Source organism: Podarcis vaucheri, assembly GCF_965113315.1.
Source record: "Podarcis vaucheri genome assembly, chromosome: 15".
NCBI classification, from domain to species: domain Eukaryota; kingdom Metazoa; phylum Chordata; class Lepidosauria; order Squamata; family Lacertidae; genus Podarcis; species Podarcis vaucheri.
In genome coordinates, this window is record NC_138753.1 from 15045792 (window position 1) to 15062045 (window position 16254).

The 16254-nt window shown below is 46.4% G+C and overlaps 1 protein-coding gene across 2 annotated transcripts in view; it reads right to left on the reverse strand.

Annotated features, from left to right (window-relative positions):
- Positions 1-16254, reverse strand: part of TMEM132E (transmembrane protein 132E) — a 125121-nt gene that overhangs the window by 20636 nt on the left and 88231 nt on the right. For both annotated transcript variants that reach the window (XM_082201367.1, XM_082201366.1), the window contains exons 2-3: positions 11587-12487; positions 8055-8195 (exon numbers count right to left, since the gene is read on the reverse strand). In XM_082201367.1, coding sequence (XP_082057493.1) covers positions 8055-8195; positions 11587-12487 — 1042 coding nt within the window. The remainder of the gene's footprint in view (positions 1-8054; positions 8196-11586; positions 12488-16254) is intronic.

Sequence of the window (16254 nt, forward strand, 5' to 3'; positions counted from 1 at the left end):
ATCAGCTCAGGATGGGGGACAAGAGTTATCAGTCGCAGCCGGAACATCTGGCCGATCAGAGGCTCTGCCAGGCTGTGGCGTCGTCGGAAGACCTCGAGGAAGGGAGCCAAAATCAAGGTGGAACAGGATGAAAGGAGGAAGGGTGGATTTGTGAGGGGCTTCAGAAAGCTGAGCAGAAGTTGAACGCAGCAATCAGACAAAGATAAAGGGGTAGCTGTGCAAAGGGTGAGATGAAGAATGAGGAAGTACCCATCTGACTGCAAATGTGGGTGCAGGGCATGGTCCAAAGATGTATGATGCAGCCCCTTTGCTGAAGGAAAGCAGCTCAGAGTGACTCAGGTAGGGGAGAAACTGGATTCAGTTCCCATGTACAGGCGAACCAGCCTCATCTGCAGTTTCTGTAACAATATGCAAACTGAAACACAGAAACACCCTTCAGATGTACCCTTCCCAGTATGTTTCCAAGCACAACTCAAACTGTTGGTGATGACTTTTAAAGACCTAAAAGGCCTCGGCCCAGTATACCTGAAGGAGCGCCTCCACCCCCATTGTTCAGCTTGGACACTGAGGTCCAGCTCCAAGGGCCTTCTGGCAGTTCCCTCCCTGAGAGAAGCGAAGCTACAGGGAACCAGGCAGAGGGCCTTCTTGGTAGTGGCGCCCACCCTGTGGAACGCCCTCCCATCAGATGTCAAAGAAATAAACAACTATCTGACATTTAGAAAACATCTGAAGGCGTCCTGGTCCTGTGTTTAGGGAAGTTTTTAATGTTTGATGGTTATTGTGCTTTTAATTCTGTTGGGAGCCACCCAGAGTGGCTGGGGAGGCCCAGCCAGATGGGCGGGGTATAAACAATAAATTATTATTATTATTAGTAGTAGTAGTAGTAGTAGTAGTAGTATTTTTTATTATTATTATTATTATTATTATTATTATTATTATTATTATTTTGTTATTATTACACGCCTCTCCTAATTTTGCAGCACTATGCTCCAATCAAGGAATGCGAATGAGACCATTCTGAAACCAAGTGTGCATGCAAATGCCCATGTTAGTGAAAATAAATGTGCAAAGATGCTTTGCAAAATGCATATGAGGCGAAATTGCATGCAAGGATGAGTGTATCAGGAGAACTTTGCACTAAAATGCTGGAGAGTTTTCATGAGGACTTAAAAAAGGAAAAAAGCATACTGCACTCTGGAAAAATGAGAAGCTGAAATTTCATCCATCCCTAACTGAGTCTGCTCAGTTTGTGCATGGAAGACCACTTGGGAACTATTCAGACTCCTGCTTCCTTGAGTTATACCGGGACAGAAATGCAGGATCGAAAGGTAACAAATAAATAGGAGAAGTAGGAGAAGCCCAAAATAATAGCAAAAAGCGCTGTATTAATATCATCATTATCTTCATCAATAATATTTATACACATAATATGCAAAACTGCTAAGCGGTTTACATAAAACACAGTAAGATAATTTTAAAAGGGGAAAGGAAAATGTGTACACAACATTTGGAACCCAAAACACAAAGAAATACATCAGTGAAAACAGAGAGGCCATCCATAGAACATTCAGTTACGTATCAATAAATAATCAAACAGAATAATGGGATGAATCTCATGCAGCACTCTAGAGCTTTAGATACAATGCCTTCTTGCAATCCCTACAACCATCATCTGAGGGAGGCGGGTATTATGATTATTTTCCCCATTTTGCAGACAGTGTAAGGAGCTAAGGCTGAGTGAAATAGGCTTGTCGGAGGCCACATGTCGGAGGCAAGAACTGAAGCTGGGCTGCTATCAGGCCCAGGCAGCAGTACCAACACTCAGGCATTATGAAGGACATTATTATTATCATTATTATTATTAATATTATTATTCTAATCACAATTCCAAAGCGCTGTTGTAGCTATCTTATAAATGATCTCCAGTCAAATAGCATTCAAACAACTTCACAGAAGGGCACAAACATCAAGAGACCAAATCTACCAAACCATTTAATCATCTGTTTTGCCTGGCTGGTAAATCCCAACCTTAATTCTGATGTGATTTCACCTTTTCTACCAACCAAATAATAGGAACAGGGAAGGGGGAGCTTGAACAGATTAATTAATCTTTCTTTTTTCCTCTTTCCCCCTTTTGGGATGTTTTTCTTACTTTCCCCTTCTTCCTTGAGTTTCGGGCAAGAGTTAAGCAACTTGAGAGTTTACGTTCAAATTAATTTTGCCGATAGAATTGCCGCACAAAAACCGTGTACATGCCAGCCTGATGCTTAGTAAATAAACAAATAAGTAAACAAATAAGCAAGGCACCAACTTGGATGTCTTTAAAGAGGATTAGGCAAATCCGTGGAGGAAAGGGATATCGATGGTTACCATCCCTGATGGCTATGCTTCTGAATTCCAGTTGCTTCTGAATTCCAGTTGCTGGAAACCACAGGAGGGGAGTGTGTTCTTGTTGGTGGCTATTTTGTGGGAGGGAGTTCCATGGTTTAACTATGTGCTGTGTGAAGAAATACTTCCATTTGTCCTTAATCTGCCACATTGCATATGGCAGTGGAGGCAGAACACAACCATTGTGGCTAGAAGCTGTTGGTACCCTCCTTATCCTCCACGAATTTGCCTTATCCAAATGAGCGGCTCTCACCATAATCATGTGGGAGCGAGTTCCACAGTTTAATTCTGCAGAATCGCGTGAAGAAGGGCTTTCTATGCCGTGCCTTTATAAACCAAGAACCCCACCCACCCAGGCGAGGTCTTCTAACTCCCGAAATGATTGGTTTGCCGAGCAGGTAAACACCTTTCCTCCCTGTTCGGGAAAGTCTTTTGATTTCTGTACATTCTCGTCTCCAGCTTTCTTTCATGTTTCCTCTTGGATTGTAAGCCTGCAGGCAGAGTCCTTTGTCTGCCCCACCTACTTTGTACAGTAGTGAGTGGTTTTAGGTGCCAGATGAATAATCAACGAGAGCCCTGCAGCCAAAAAGACCTTACAAAGGGTGAGTTCAGGTCGCCAGTTACCATTCAGGTCGGTGGATATCAGTTGCCGGAAACCACAGGAGGGGAAAAGGCTCTTGTGTTTGAATTCTGCTTTCTGCCACTGTTCAGCCCCTTTGAGAACAGGATGCTAAACTAGACGGGTCTTCCTCATTTGTCCATCAATCTTGCTCCAGCCCCCCTCTGCTCCTAACTTCCTTACCTCTTCCTAGGCCTCTCTGCCTCTTCCCAAAAAGTTACTCCTGGCCCCCATAGGAAATTGCCTTACGCCAAGGCAGACCTTTGCTACCTCTAGCTCAGGATTGCCAACACTGACTGGCAGCATCTCTCCAGGCTTTTAGGCAAGGGATATTCCCTGTCCGACCTGGAGACTGGACTTGGGACCTTTGCAAAGCAAAATCCTACCACTGACCGACAACCCTTCTCTCCTAACAGGAGAAGCCGTCCAAGACCCTTGGTCCATTTAGCCCAGCATCGCCTGCACTGACTGGCAGCAGCAGTTCTCCAGGGTTTTGTATGAGGAACGTTCCCTGTCCTATCTGGAGACTGAACAGAGATCTTGCTCTGCCACTGAGCTATGAGCCTCCTTTTCTTTTTAGGATTACAGACCTTATGGTTCTGAATAAAGAATTACTTTGGAATAAAATGCTCTGGGATAGCTCAGTTGATAATGAGGCCCTTAATCTCTGGGTTGTGGGTTTAAGCTCCACATTGGGTGGAAAGATTCTTGCATTTGCATGGAGGTGGGCTAGATGACTCTTCTGGTCCCTTCCAACTCTACAGTTCTATGAGAAGAAGCTGCCTTGTGCAACTGGTACCTCTAGCTCAATATTGTCTCCACTAACTAAGTCTGATTTCAAACAGGGCTCTTTCCCAGTATACCTGAAGGAGCGTCTCCACCCCCGTCATTCTGCCCGGACGCTGAGGTCCAGCGCTGAGGGCCTTCTGGCGGTTCCCTCATTGCGAGAAGCAAAGCTACAGGGAACCAGGCAGAGGGCCTTCTTGGTAGTGGCACCCGCCCTGTGGAACGCCCTCCAATCAGATGTCAAAGAGATAAACAACTACCTGACATTTAGAAGACATCTGAAGGTGCATTTAATGTTTTAATGTGTGACATTTTAATGTATTTTTAATCTTTGTTGGAAGCTGCCCAGAGTGGCTGGAGAAACCCAGCAAGATGGGGGGGGGGGTACAAATAATATATTATTATTATTATTCCCCCCAGCTCTACCTGCAGATACAGCGATTGAACCCAGGACTTCCTGCAAGAAAAAGCAGGTGCTCTCCCACTGAGCTATGAATGCACTTGATGAGAACAGGAAGATGCCTTCTACTGAGTCAGAAGACTGGTTCATCTAGCTCAGAATACTCAACAGTGACTGAGAATGGCTCTCCAAAAGTTTCAGGCAGGGGTGCCTCCTAGCTCTCACCGAAGATCCTGGGGAAAGGACCTGGTACAGTCTTACCTCGGGTTAAGTACTTAATTCGTTCCGGAGGTCCGTTCTTAACCTGAAACTGTTCTTAAGCTGAAGCACCACTTTAGCTAATGGGGCCTCCCACTGCTGCCGCGCCGCCAGAGCACGATTTCTGTTCTCATCCTGAAGCAAAGTTCTCAACCTGAAGCACTATTTCTGGGTTAGTAGAGTCTGTAACCTGAAGCATATGTAACCTGAAGTGTATGTAACCTGAGGTACCACTGTACTTTCTACATCTGTAAGGCGGTTGTGGCGTTTGCCCATTCTTTGGGGATACATTTGTACTGGGGGAGAGAAAGGGTGAATAGGTGGACCAATAAGAAAGCCCAGAGCGGAGCATATCTGATTTTGAGGCTCAGCCCAAAGGTTTTGACAGTTCGGTTGGTTCTTTTTTTTTGGGGGGGGGGGAGATAGAGGAGTCAGAGTGAGCTAGAGACAAGACTGAGAGGGAACAGAGTGACAGTGTTTCAAATATATTTTAAAACTTGTTCATGTTTAAAATAAACTTTAATCTTCATTGTTAACTCTACCTGACTGAGACTCAATACTTCACCAGGGAATCCTGGGTTTTTCCCCACAAAATTGGTGGCAGCGGAAGAATAAAGTAGTGGTGTACAGGTCAATAGTATGTGAAACGACCAGGGGCTCTGTACAAACACCACAGTGGTAAATCCGAAGTTGCCCATGACCTCCATTCTAGGCTGGCTCGGCCATGTCCACAGATTGGAAGAGGACAGGATCCCCAAAGAATAATAAATACTAATAATAAATTTTGATTTATACCCCGCCCTTCCCGGTTTAAAAACTGGGCTCAGGGCGGCTAACAACAAATTTAAAACACTTAATTATAAAAGCAGCATAAAATACGGTATAAAAACACGAATAACAATAAAATACAAAAATAAAAAATCAATCAGATAATCCCCAGGGCTCTGGCTGAATTGCTCCTACTTGGGCCAGTGAGGAGGCCAGGGGAGAATTTGCTGTGGGGTCTCAGAGCAGGTGATCTTCATAAAAATGGGGAGGGGAAGGGAAGAGAAGGGAAATAAAAGATCAGGGTGAATTCAAATTAAAGGCCAGGCAGAATAGGTCTGTTTTACAGGCCCGATGGAAGGAGGTTAAATCCTGAAGGGCCCTAGTCTCATGGGACAGAGCATTCCACCAGGTCGGAGGACGTGCTCTATGGGGGAACTGGCTTCAGGCACCAGGACTGCTGGCAGACCAAGTCGGCGTTACAAAGATGCCTGCAAACATGGCATGAAGGCTGGCAACATCAATCCACGCCATGTGGGAATCCCTTGCAGACGACCGCAGTGTCTTGAGACAGGCAGTCAGGTCGTGCATTTACAGCAGTGACCAGAGGAGGAGCGCAGAGAGAAGGAACGCCGTGGTGCACCTGCAGCAGCACAAGCAGACACTTTGGTCTGCCCCAGCTGCAACAAAACATGTCTCTCCCATGTCGGTCTCTACAAACACAGCAGGCGCTGCAACCGCCCAGCGGTTTGACTTCACCCCCTAAGGCGTACTCCTCCACTGTCTTCCGAGACTGACGGATGCCAACCCATGGAGCGGTTGACAATGATGGGGCTGAAAGCATTTCTTGGGGAGTGGAAACTGGCTCCCCGCCCCCCGCCTGAGATAAAGGGCAAGATACAAGTTCTGCGAATAAATGCTAGCTAACATCTTTCCAGGTTCAAGCAAGCCTCCGCAGAAATGTAATTTTAAAAACAACTACCACCAGTCTGCAAGACTCCAAAGAGGCGCAGCTGTAAACAATCAGAGATTAAAAGAACAAAGACAGAATGAATCCATTCTAAGAAAATCTCATTAACATTAATCACTAGCATACAGACCAGTTCACAGGAGTTCATCCACACTAAACCATTATGCCTGTATCTTAAGCCACTTTTTAATTACTGCTGGATACGACAAGTTTATTTAAAACATTGCGAAACTGTAGCTCAGAGAATCATAGAAGCATAGAGCTGGAAGGGACCCTGAGGGTCATCTAGTCCAACCCCCAGCAATGCAGGAATCTCAACCAAAGCATCCATGACAGATGGCCATCCAACCTCTGCTTAAAAAGCTCCAAGGAGGAAGAGTCCACAACCTCCAGAGGGAGACCGTTCCACTGTTGAACAGCTCTTACTATCAGAAAGTTCTTCCTGACGTTTAGACAAGAATCTCCTTTAGATACTAGAAGACGGCTCTCCTATCTCCTCTCAGTCTCCTCTTTTCCAGGCTAAATATACCCAACTCCCTCAACTGTCTCAAATAAATCCTGCCAATTTATCAATCTCCACTTCCCTTCTCAACATTTCATTCGGTATACATGTTTTTAAAACCACTGATTTTATCTATAGTCACTTGATTGCATTATGTCTGCTGTTTTGAAAGTGCTTTTGCTGCAGTTTTGAATGAATGCTTTTATGTAAACTGCTTAGAGGTTTTTTCTTTTTCTTTTTAATTAAGCAGAATATAAATCTTGCTAAATACAATAAGGACACAAGCACAAACCACTTAGGAACAGGAAAAGAAAAGGTTTAAATCAATTCAGTAAGAATACAGGGCAATCAATTATACAGTACGACTGCACCTTACATGGGGGTTCAGATACATGAGTTCTGTGCATACATGAAAGTCAGGTACACCCAAATCTTTAGAACTGCCCCACATCTAGAAGGTAAAGAGGAGAGAAAGTTTCCCCAGTGCTTGTAGAAACAAGGCAGGGAGCTTAAAAGTTCTTTTTGCACTGGGAAACCCCAAATGGACACTGAGCAAAAAGGTCTTTTAAGCTCTTCGCCTTGCTTGGATTGAACCTGTGCTACCTAAAGACAAAAAAACAACAACCCCTGTTTATGTATGCTACAACTGCAGCCAGAATAATTCATGCTCAGAGATGGAAAGAAGACCCTGTCCCAAACGAGAAGGAGTGGCAGATTAAATTAATGGACTATGCCAAAATGGCAAAACTTACTGGAACAATAAGAAACCAAGAAGAAAGAAACTTTATTCAAGGACAGGGGAAATTCGTGGAATATCTTAAAAGTTTTGTATAATAAGTTCATTAGCAGCATTGACCTAAAACAAGCAGCTAAATGTAATGTGAAAGAAAAATTAGGGAGTAATTAATAATTGGAATAAGGTGGGAAATGCAGGGTTAAGAATTAAAAATATAAGAAACTGCAAAAGGGGTGGGGGTGGGGAGTCAAAATATATATGTTTACTGGAAAATCATTGGATTTGTATGTTTGTAAAAAAAATGTAAAACTGAAAAATAAAATTCATTTATGACCGCAAAACAAACAAACACACACACGCAATAGTACTGTGCAATAAGACAGTTTCCTGCAATCCAGTCATAAATCTGCACCTCCCCCCAAAAAAATCTGCTGAAAAGGAAAGTCTTCAGCTGGTATCCATCGCTAACCAAGCTTGGTGCCAGTAAGTGGGACAGTCTATCTGACAAGCACACGGTGGCCTCACGAGGACATCACGTGAAACACAGCCATTCTGTCTAGTAACCGCTGCATTAAAAAATGTAAAAGCGCATGGACAATACTGGCCAAAAATCTCAGAAGCTCATCCTACCTGGGTTGAGCGCCGCCGATCCAGGCCACGTCGACGGTTGAGGTGGAATGTTTGCTGCCAGTCTGGAACTCCGAATTCACAAGCCACTTGGGGTGCCTGGGGCTGGTCGTGAGGAGATTCACCCCTTTCTTGGCCTTCACTCTGCCAAGCAGGAAGAGACAGAGGAGAGCAACACCCGTTTCTGAAGGACCCTCAAGCTCGGCTCCCACCCCTCCTCCTCATGCGCCCTCGGGCAGGCCGCTTAAACCTTCCCAAATTTGTTTGAATGAACTGAAATGGCAAGCTTGGCCTTTACCGGATGGGGGCAGCCATAACAGTGGGTTAGAATCAGAATGGTGAAGTCGGAAGGGATCCCCAGAGGTCCTCTATCCCAACCCCCTTGGCAGTGCGGCAATCACAGCTAAAGAATCCCTGACAGATGGCCACCCAACCTCTCTTTTAAAAAATATATCCAATTAAGGAGAGCCCACTACTTTCTGAAATAGCCATTCCACGGTCAAACAGCTCTCACCCTCAGAAAGTTCTTCCTAATCTTTAATCTCCTTTCTTGCCATTTGAATCGCCATTTGAGTCCTACCCTCTGGAGCAGCAGAAACCAAGCAACTGGTATTCATAAGCATTACTGCCTCCAACCATGGAGGCAGAGAATGGTGACCAGGAATAGCAGCCATGGATTGCCTTATCTTCCATGAATCTGTCCAATTCTTCTTTTTTAAATAGTTTTTATCAAAGTTTTTGTGTTACAAACCAAACAAACAAACAAACAAACAAACAAACAAACAGGGAAAAGGGTGTCTATCATCTCCACTTTCAATTCACAGTCCTTATCATATTTTTCACATTTCACATTTTTCAAAGTGAGAGACACTTTTGTCGTAGACATCTTGCAGTTGGGGGGAAAGAAAGGGAGGAAGAGTGTTGTTCTTTCGGCCCTGTTGCATAGTGTTAGTGCAGGGGTTTGTGTCAGCATCACTTGGGCAGGTCCATTGCTTATATATATATTTATTTATCGCTACTGACATTGCGAGAGATCAGGGGGCCCACAGCTTGGTTGGCTGCATTCAGTTGATTGCAGTGGGGCATGTTTGTTTTATATCGGGGTCAGAGCAGGCAGGTTAGCCATATTGTGTCCAATCCTCTTTTGAAGTCATTTGAGTTGGGAGACCAACGCTGCATCCAGTGGCAGTGAGTTCCATAGTTTATGCTTCACATGGATTTCATTTCACCTGTCTCTCATCTTTTTCCCTTGCAGAACTTAGCAGGGTGGGAAGGATAGGGGCAAAGTGAGAATGAGTTGACTCTGCTTTCTAATGGCTCCAGCTCCCATTACAGTGGTACCTCAGGTTACAGACGCTTCAGGTTACAGACTCCGCTAACCCAGAAATAGTACCTCAGGTTAAGAACTTTGCTTCAGGATGAGAACAGAAATTGTGTGGCGGCGGTGCAGCAGCAGGAGGAGGCCCCATTAGCTAAAGTGGTACCTCAGGTTAAGAACGGACCTCCAGAATGAATTAAGTTCTTAACCCGAGGTACCACTGTACTGTTTGGGCTACCTGCCTTCTCCGCACCAGTCCCAAAGAGCATCAGCAACCACTGGCTGGAATGTAGCCTACTGTACAGTAAATGTGAAAATGAACAGTCTCCTTTGGGAGGTTTTCAAGCAGAGCTTGGATGGCCATCTGTCATGGATGCTTTAGCTGAGATTCAGCAGGGGGTTGGACTAAATGACCCTTGAGGGGGTCCCTTCCAAGTCTACGATTCTATGATATATTTTGCCACCCGCTTTTGGCCTCAGGCCCGGCCTACCAGCAGCATGTGGTTCTCAAGGAGTTGCTCACAAGGGATTGTTGAGCTTGACCTAACAAGGGTTTCCCTTCCATGTTCCAAATGCTGCTGCAATGCTAGCTTTCTGCCAATTCTAGAAGCTCATGTTGTCTTGTTTTTGATTCATGAGGCAAGTCGAACTTTCATCTTCAGGGTGGGTGGGTGGAATAAATAAATAACAGACGGACTGAATAGATGGCAAGAAAGGCAGAGGCCCCAACAGGGGCTCTGGATCCCTGGGAGCTAGAAAACCTTGCTGCTCCATTGTTGGATCCCAGGGAAAACATCCAACTCTGCTATGAGAACAATGATGAATAAATAACACAACCTATTTGCAATGCGGGGTTGCTTTTTAGCGCAGGTCATGCGCTGAGTGAATGATGCCATTTCACAAAAAGTCAAGAACCTTCCAGCTCCATAGTTCTACAATTCTGTGATTCATGGGAGGTTTTCAAAACATCTGTAAGGGATTCTTTATCTCTGATTCTTGCATTGCAGGGGGGTTGGTCTAGATGACCCTAGGTGTCCTTTCCAACTCTACAATTCTATGAATGTTTGCCAGCTTGGATAGCTCCCTGAGCCAACGAGAAAAAAACCCAGAAGTGATGTGAACAGTTGATCCGAGGAGATGATGCAAAATGAAATAAATTATGCAAATGTCCCCCACTTTGCCTAATTGACATAAGGCGCCGAAATCAGCTGTTCCTGGCATGAAACACAGATTTCCAGGGTGTGTAGAACGTGGCTGCTTTCTAACACCACCCGGCGTAAATCCATGAATATTGAGAAGGTCTCATTGAAAGGAGAATCCAGAAGGATCGTTGCTGGGTCTCCAGATACAAAAAAGACACGGAGGTGGATTTTAAACTCACAGCTCAAGGGTGATAAGGAAAAAATCGAGTCTCCAGGCAACTACATTAAAAAGCTACCTTACATGGAGGCAGACCAGAGCTCCAGGGTAGATCATCTCCAGGCAAGGCTCTGGCAGAGACTTGCTCCTGAAACCCTGGCGATCTGCTGCCATTCAGTGCTGACAGTACATGTGCAGAGGAGGGCCACCAAGATGATCAAGGGTCTGAAAACTAAGCCTTATAAGGAGCGCTTGAAGGAGCTGGGCATGTTTAGCTGGAAAAGAGAAGACTTGAGAAGAGATATGAGAGCCATCTTCAAATATCTAAAGGGCTGCCACATGGAAGTTGGAGCAAGCTTGTTTTCTCTTGCTCTGGAGGACAGGACTCGAACCAGTGGCTTCCAATGACAAGAAAGGAGATTCGGTCTAAACACCAGGAAGAACTTTCTGACAGTCAAAGCTGTTTGACAGTGGAACGGTTTCCCTCTGGAGGTTGTGGTCTCTCCTTCTTTGGAGGTTTTAAAGCAGAAGTTGGATGGCCACCTGTCATGGATGCTTTGGTTGAGATTCCTGCATTGCAGGGGGTTGGACTAGATGACCCTTGGGGTGCCTTCCAACTCTACGATTCTATGATTCCTGATTCAGTCCTTTATTCAGAACCATGAGGACTAGAACCTTGCTTTCAGAGACCTCCTTGGAAGCCAGATTCCTGCGGGTAAAGACATTTCCCTCTCCTTCCCTCATGCATTACTGCCAATGAATCCTAGCCAAGAAACACTCCCACCTAGAGAGCGACACACGTGATTTGGACGTTGCAGCAACCATCCCGTCCGACCCTCTGCCCAACGCGCTGCTTACCTGAGGGTGAAGTGCTCAACCGTCGAGTTGTGCATCAGGTAGAGGACGATGCTCAGCACCTCTCCGGGCTTGAGAGGTTTCTCTGGCAGCTGAATGAAGACGTTGTCGTCTAGCCGCTGCTCCTGGAAGACTGGGGTGGGGGGCGGCTGCACCAGCCGCAGGCTGCCAATGCGGAGCAGCGGGTGTTGCGTGGGACCCTCTGCCCGTGCCCCTCCGCCCCCCCTCCGCCCGGCCCCCTCTCCCCCGCAGTCCCCCGCCCCGTCGGGCGCGTGGAGGGTGTAGTACAGCTCCACCTGCTGGGTGTCCCCGGAAAGGTCCATCCCCTCCGGCGCTTTCCTCCGCCCCAGGGGCACGGCCGAGGGTCCGAACCAGGCCTGGGGCAGCTCAGCCTGGGCCAGGCAGGAGGCCAGGACCCCCCGCAGGCGGCAGGAGGTGCGCAGCTCGCGGGCCTCGCGGAAAGCGTGCAGCCTCACGCAGGGCAGCCGCTCGGTGGCGCCGAAGTCGTCCCAGTCCCTGCCGGCGACGTAGAAAAGAACCTGCGCCGTGGGCTGGGTGGCCGGCACCCGCGTTCGGACGATGAAGGCGCGCACTTTCCAGTTGACCGTCAGCCGCTCGGGGATCTCCAGGGTGCTGGAAGGCTGGAGGAGTTCTTTGGGCAAGGCCAGGCTGGCGCCAAAAGGCCCCAGGGAGACGTTCAGGACGGGCAACTCCTTGGTCTGGAAGACGACAAAGGGCTCCGAGCGCGTCAGGCTGGCGTTCCAGCCTGGAGGCCGTGTCTCCCGCAGGAAGAAGGCCAGTCGGGTGTTGGACAGGCGGTAGCTCACTGGGAGAGTGGCAGGAGCCGAGGGAGGCTGGGAGGTCTCTGGGGGCTCCGAGCTGGTGGGGAGGACCTTGGCGTGAGCTGCAGAAAAGGAGAGAGAGAAAGAGGGAGTCAAAGGAGGTCAGGCCGGTCACCCTGCAGTGCACCTCCCAGACACTAGGGGGTGCCACAGCAGTACCATCAGCTTTCCCGGAAATAAAGTTGTCTACTTCATGAAAGCTATATCCCATTTGGTTGCAAAAACGAAAAACCTCAAAGCGGTTTGCAAAAATGATAAAGCAATATAATTACGTATCAATAAGAAGAAGGGGCCACAATAATTCATGGCTTTCAAAAATTACTCCTGCGTTCTCTCCCCCACCCCCCGTTATACTTTATTAACTGTTCATACGTTCCAATACATAGTAATTTTTTTCATCTGTTTTGCTGACTTCTCACCCCTTTTTCCATTGTGTTTCTTATTTTTCCTCCCTTCTATTTCTTATACCACAACACATAGCTGTCAATGTTTCCCTTTTTTTAAGGGAAATTCCCTTATTCCAAATAGGATTCCTCGCAAGAAAAGGGAAAGTTGACAGCTATGCAACAATACAATAATCTCTAATTCCTTCTGCTGTTCATTGTTCAAATCCTGAGTTCATCATACTATAGTATTTCTTTAAGTATTCCGAAAAGGCTTCCATTCTTCCACAAAACAATTGCCATGACTTTCTCTTATTTTGGCTGCTAACTGCCAATTCCACATTGTCCATCACCTTACTTATCCATTGTTCTTTGATAGGATCTACTTCTTCTTCCTTCCATTTTTGTGCATAGAGAATTCTAGCTGCTGTCACTACATACATAAACAGCTTAATTATCTTCTCTCTTTTTTCTTTTTTCTTTTGAACTTCTGTCCCTAAAACCCCTGAGAGAAAAGCTATCATTTCCCCAAATACCTTCACTTTCTTACAAGTCCAACACACATGAAAAAAAATACTCCTGCATTCTCTACCAGTTAACAGAAAGAACATGTGAAACACGGGAGAGGACATCTCTGTGAAATCCTCTCAGGCAGAATGCAGGGATTCCCCTTGGCAGTTCCTTACTTTCGAGGAAGCCAAGAGTTTTGCAAAAGTCCTTTCTTTCATGAGAACATTAAAAAGAGGCTGGTGGATCAGGCCCATGGACCATCTAGGCCATTTATATTCAACATTTCCTCCAAGGAGCTCGAGGTGGTTCACACAGTTTTCTCCCTGTCCCCATTTTATCTCCTCAACAACCCTGTGAGGTAGCTTAGGCCGAGAGACAGTGACTGGTCCCTGGTCACCCAAGGAGCCTTATGCCCAAGTAGGGATTTGATCCCACGTGTCCCACTTCCTAACATGGAACGCTAACCACTATACTAAACTGCCTCTCTGTTTTAGGGGAAAGCAAGTGCAGAGGTGCATACTTTTTTGCAACCAGGGCTTAATATGAAATGCATGCGAAACTGGCATGGAAGCTGAGATGCACTCTTACTGATCAGGAAAGGGATTTTGTGGTTGTGGGGAGTTCCACAAAGTGTCAACCCAGCTGACCAGACAGATGCCCTCCATGCTAGGAAAGCAGTTAAAGACAACGAAAAAAGAACAACGAAACAAGAGTGCATAGCCATTTCTTTTATCCTCCCTTTTTGTATTGTTGCCAGCTCTGGTTCGCACCCTTTGGAACCGGGTACCAAAATATTATGACTCGTTTCTACGGATTGCGTCCCTTCCAAATGCTTCTGCCTGGGGTTAAGACACACTGACACCACCCCCTCCTCGCCCCCTTTTCTGACACAAGCAACACCCCCCCCCTTTCCATCCCCATCTCCCTGACAGACATTTTGGCTGTGAACCATAAATACTTTGTGGAGGCATCTCTGCTCTGCCAAGAGCTGCTGATTGAAGGACACAATCTGCATGCAATTAAGTGGGTTAATGAAGGTGATTGCTTATTAATAACTCTGACTCCGTCTCGCAGCTCGGGAGATCAGAGGGCAGCTGGGACCCACCCACTCCCGGCTGCTGCTGCTCGGAGGTGCAATGCAGAGGTCCCGATGTGCTGGTCAAATGGCAGAATGCCTGCCAGTCCAAAGAAAGACCTGACCCATCACACTGAAATACCATAAGCTGCAATTCAGGACATAACAAATAACAGTCGCTATGGTACTTGGGCAGGAACGGAGAACCGCAAGCCCAGCGGCAAGGGACCCCAACATTAAAGAACCATCGGGAGAGAGATACACCCACCCCCTAATGCAGAACTGGCAAAATTAACAGCAAAATTAAGAGGATGTATCAATGAATGTTTTTTGGAACAGTGCATGCCTTTTTCGGACCACTTGAAGAAATATTATAGTACAATGACCTCGCGAGCAGGAATTGAGCTATGAGCAACAGAAGTAATTAGATTATAATATTGCGGTTGTGCTTTAATGGGCAGACGATAGAGTGAAGAAACAACTCCATGGGAAACGGGGTGGAAAGTTGACAAAAATGTCAAGACTTAATAAAATACAATTGAAAAGAAAAGGCATTGGGAGAGACATGGGCAACAAACCCGTTAATGTTAACGGGTGGAATCATGTTTGGGACAAGAGTCCTTTCCGATCGTCCTCTGCAAGAACAAGGGGGGAAATGTGCCCTAAATAATGCACAGGTGGTAATCTACATCCTTCTTTGGTTAATAAATTTCACAAAAGAAGATAAGAAGAGTCTGCTGAGTCCAGCCAATGGCCCATGCAGCCCAGCGTCCTGTTCTCACAGTGGCCAACCAGATTCCCCTTATGGGGAGCCCACAAGCAGGATTCGAACGCAGGAGCGCTTTCCCCTCCTGTGGTTTCCAGCAACTGTGGAGGCACGGCACAGCTTCCATAAGCAGCCCTCTCAAACTCCATGAATTTGTTCAAGCCTCTTTTAAAGCCACCCAAGAGGGTGGCCATCACTGCCTCCTGTGGGAGGGAGTTCTGTAGGCTAACTCTGCACTGAGTGGAGAAAGACTTTTTCTTTTGTCTGTCCTGAATCTTCCAACATTCAGCTTCATTGGATGCCCATGAGTTTTATTGTTATGATTCAGATGTTGTGTGTGTACAGTATGAAGCCCTCCTCTATCCAGCCCTGCTGCTCTGTCACTGCCAGCTCAGAAGATGGCTCCCTTCCCCCTCGGCTATTCAGATAGGCTGCTTCTGAACATGGAGGTTCTACTTCGCTAGCAAAGCTAATAGTCATGGACACACTTTGGGCAGAGTCGCACAATACACTTAAAGCATGTTCAACACACATAATTTAATGCACAGGACTTCCCCACAAAACTCCTGGCACCTGCAGTTTCCCCCTCAAAGAGAGATCACTCAGCTCACAAGATACACCATCCACTTAAAAACTGTATTGTTTACTGGTTTCAAAAAAGTCCTGGGCAGTTCTGAGCACACCCCGCTAGTAAAATACAAAGAACAAATGGTTTGTGCATTGCCCCGGAAAACCTTTCCGTTGAAGAGCAGAATCATTATCTTCATCTTTTAATCTGATGATGGTAAAACGGTGCAAATTCAAGAGGACCCATTTTAATTCCTCAGGATCCAATTTTTACGTGGACCCCATGGGAAAAGCAAACTATTGTTGGGGTGTATCTTTGCTTTCTCTCTCTGTCTCTGTCTCTGTCTCTGTCTGTCTGTCTGTCTGTCTGTCTGTCTGTCTGTCTCTCTCTCTCTCTCTCTCTCTCTTTCTGAGGAGTGTGATCTGGGGGAAGGCAGGGCAGGAGAAGCAACCTGTGTCAATCTCCCGAAATTCCAAATTTGTGCATGGACAGCCCCTCCCCAATAAAAAAATGGTGCCCCCTGCTGG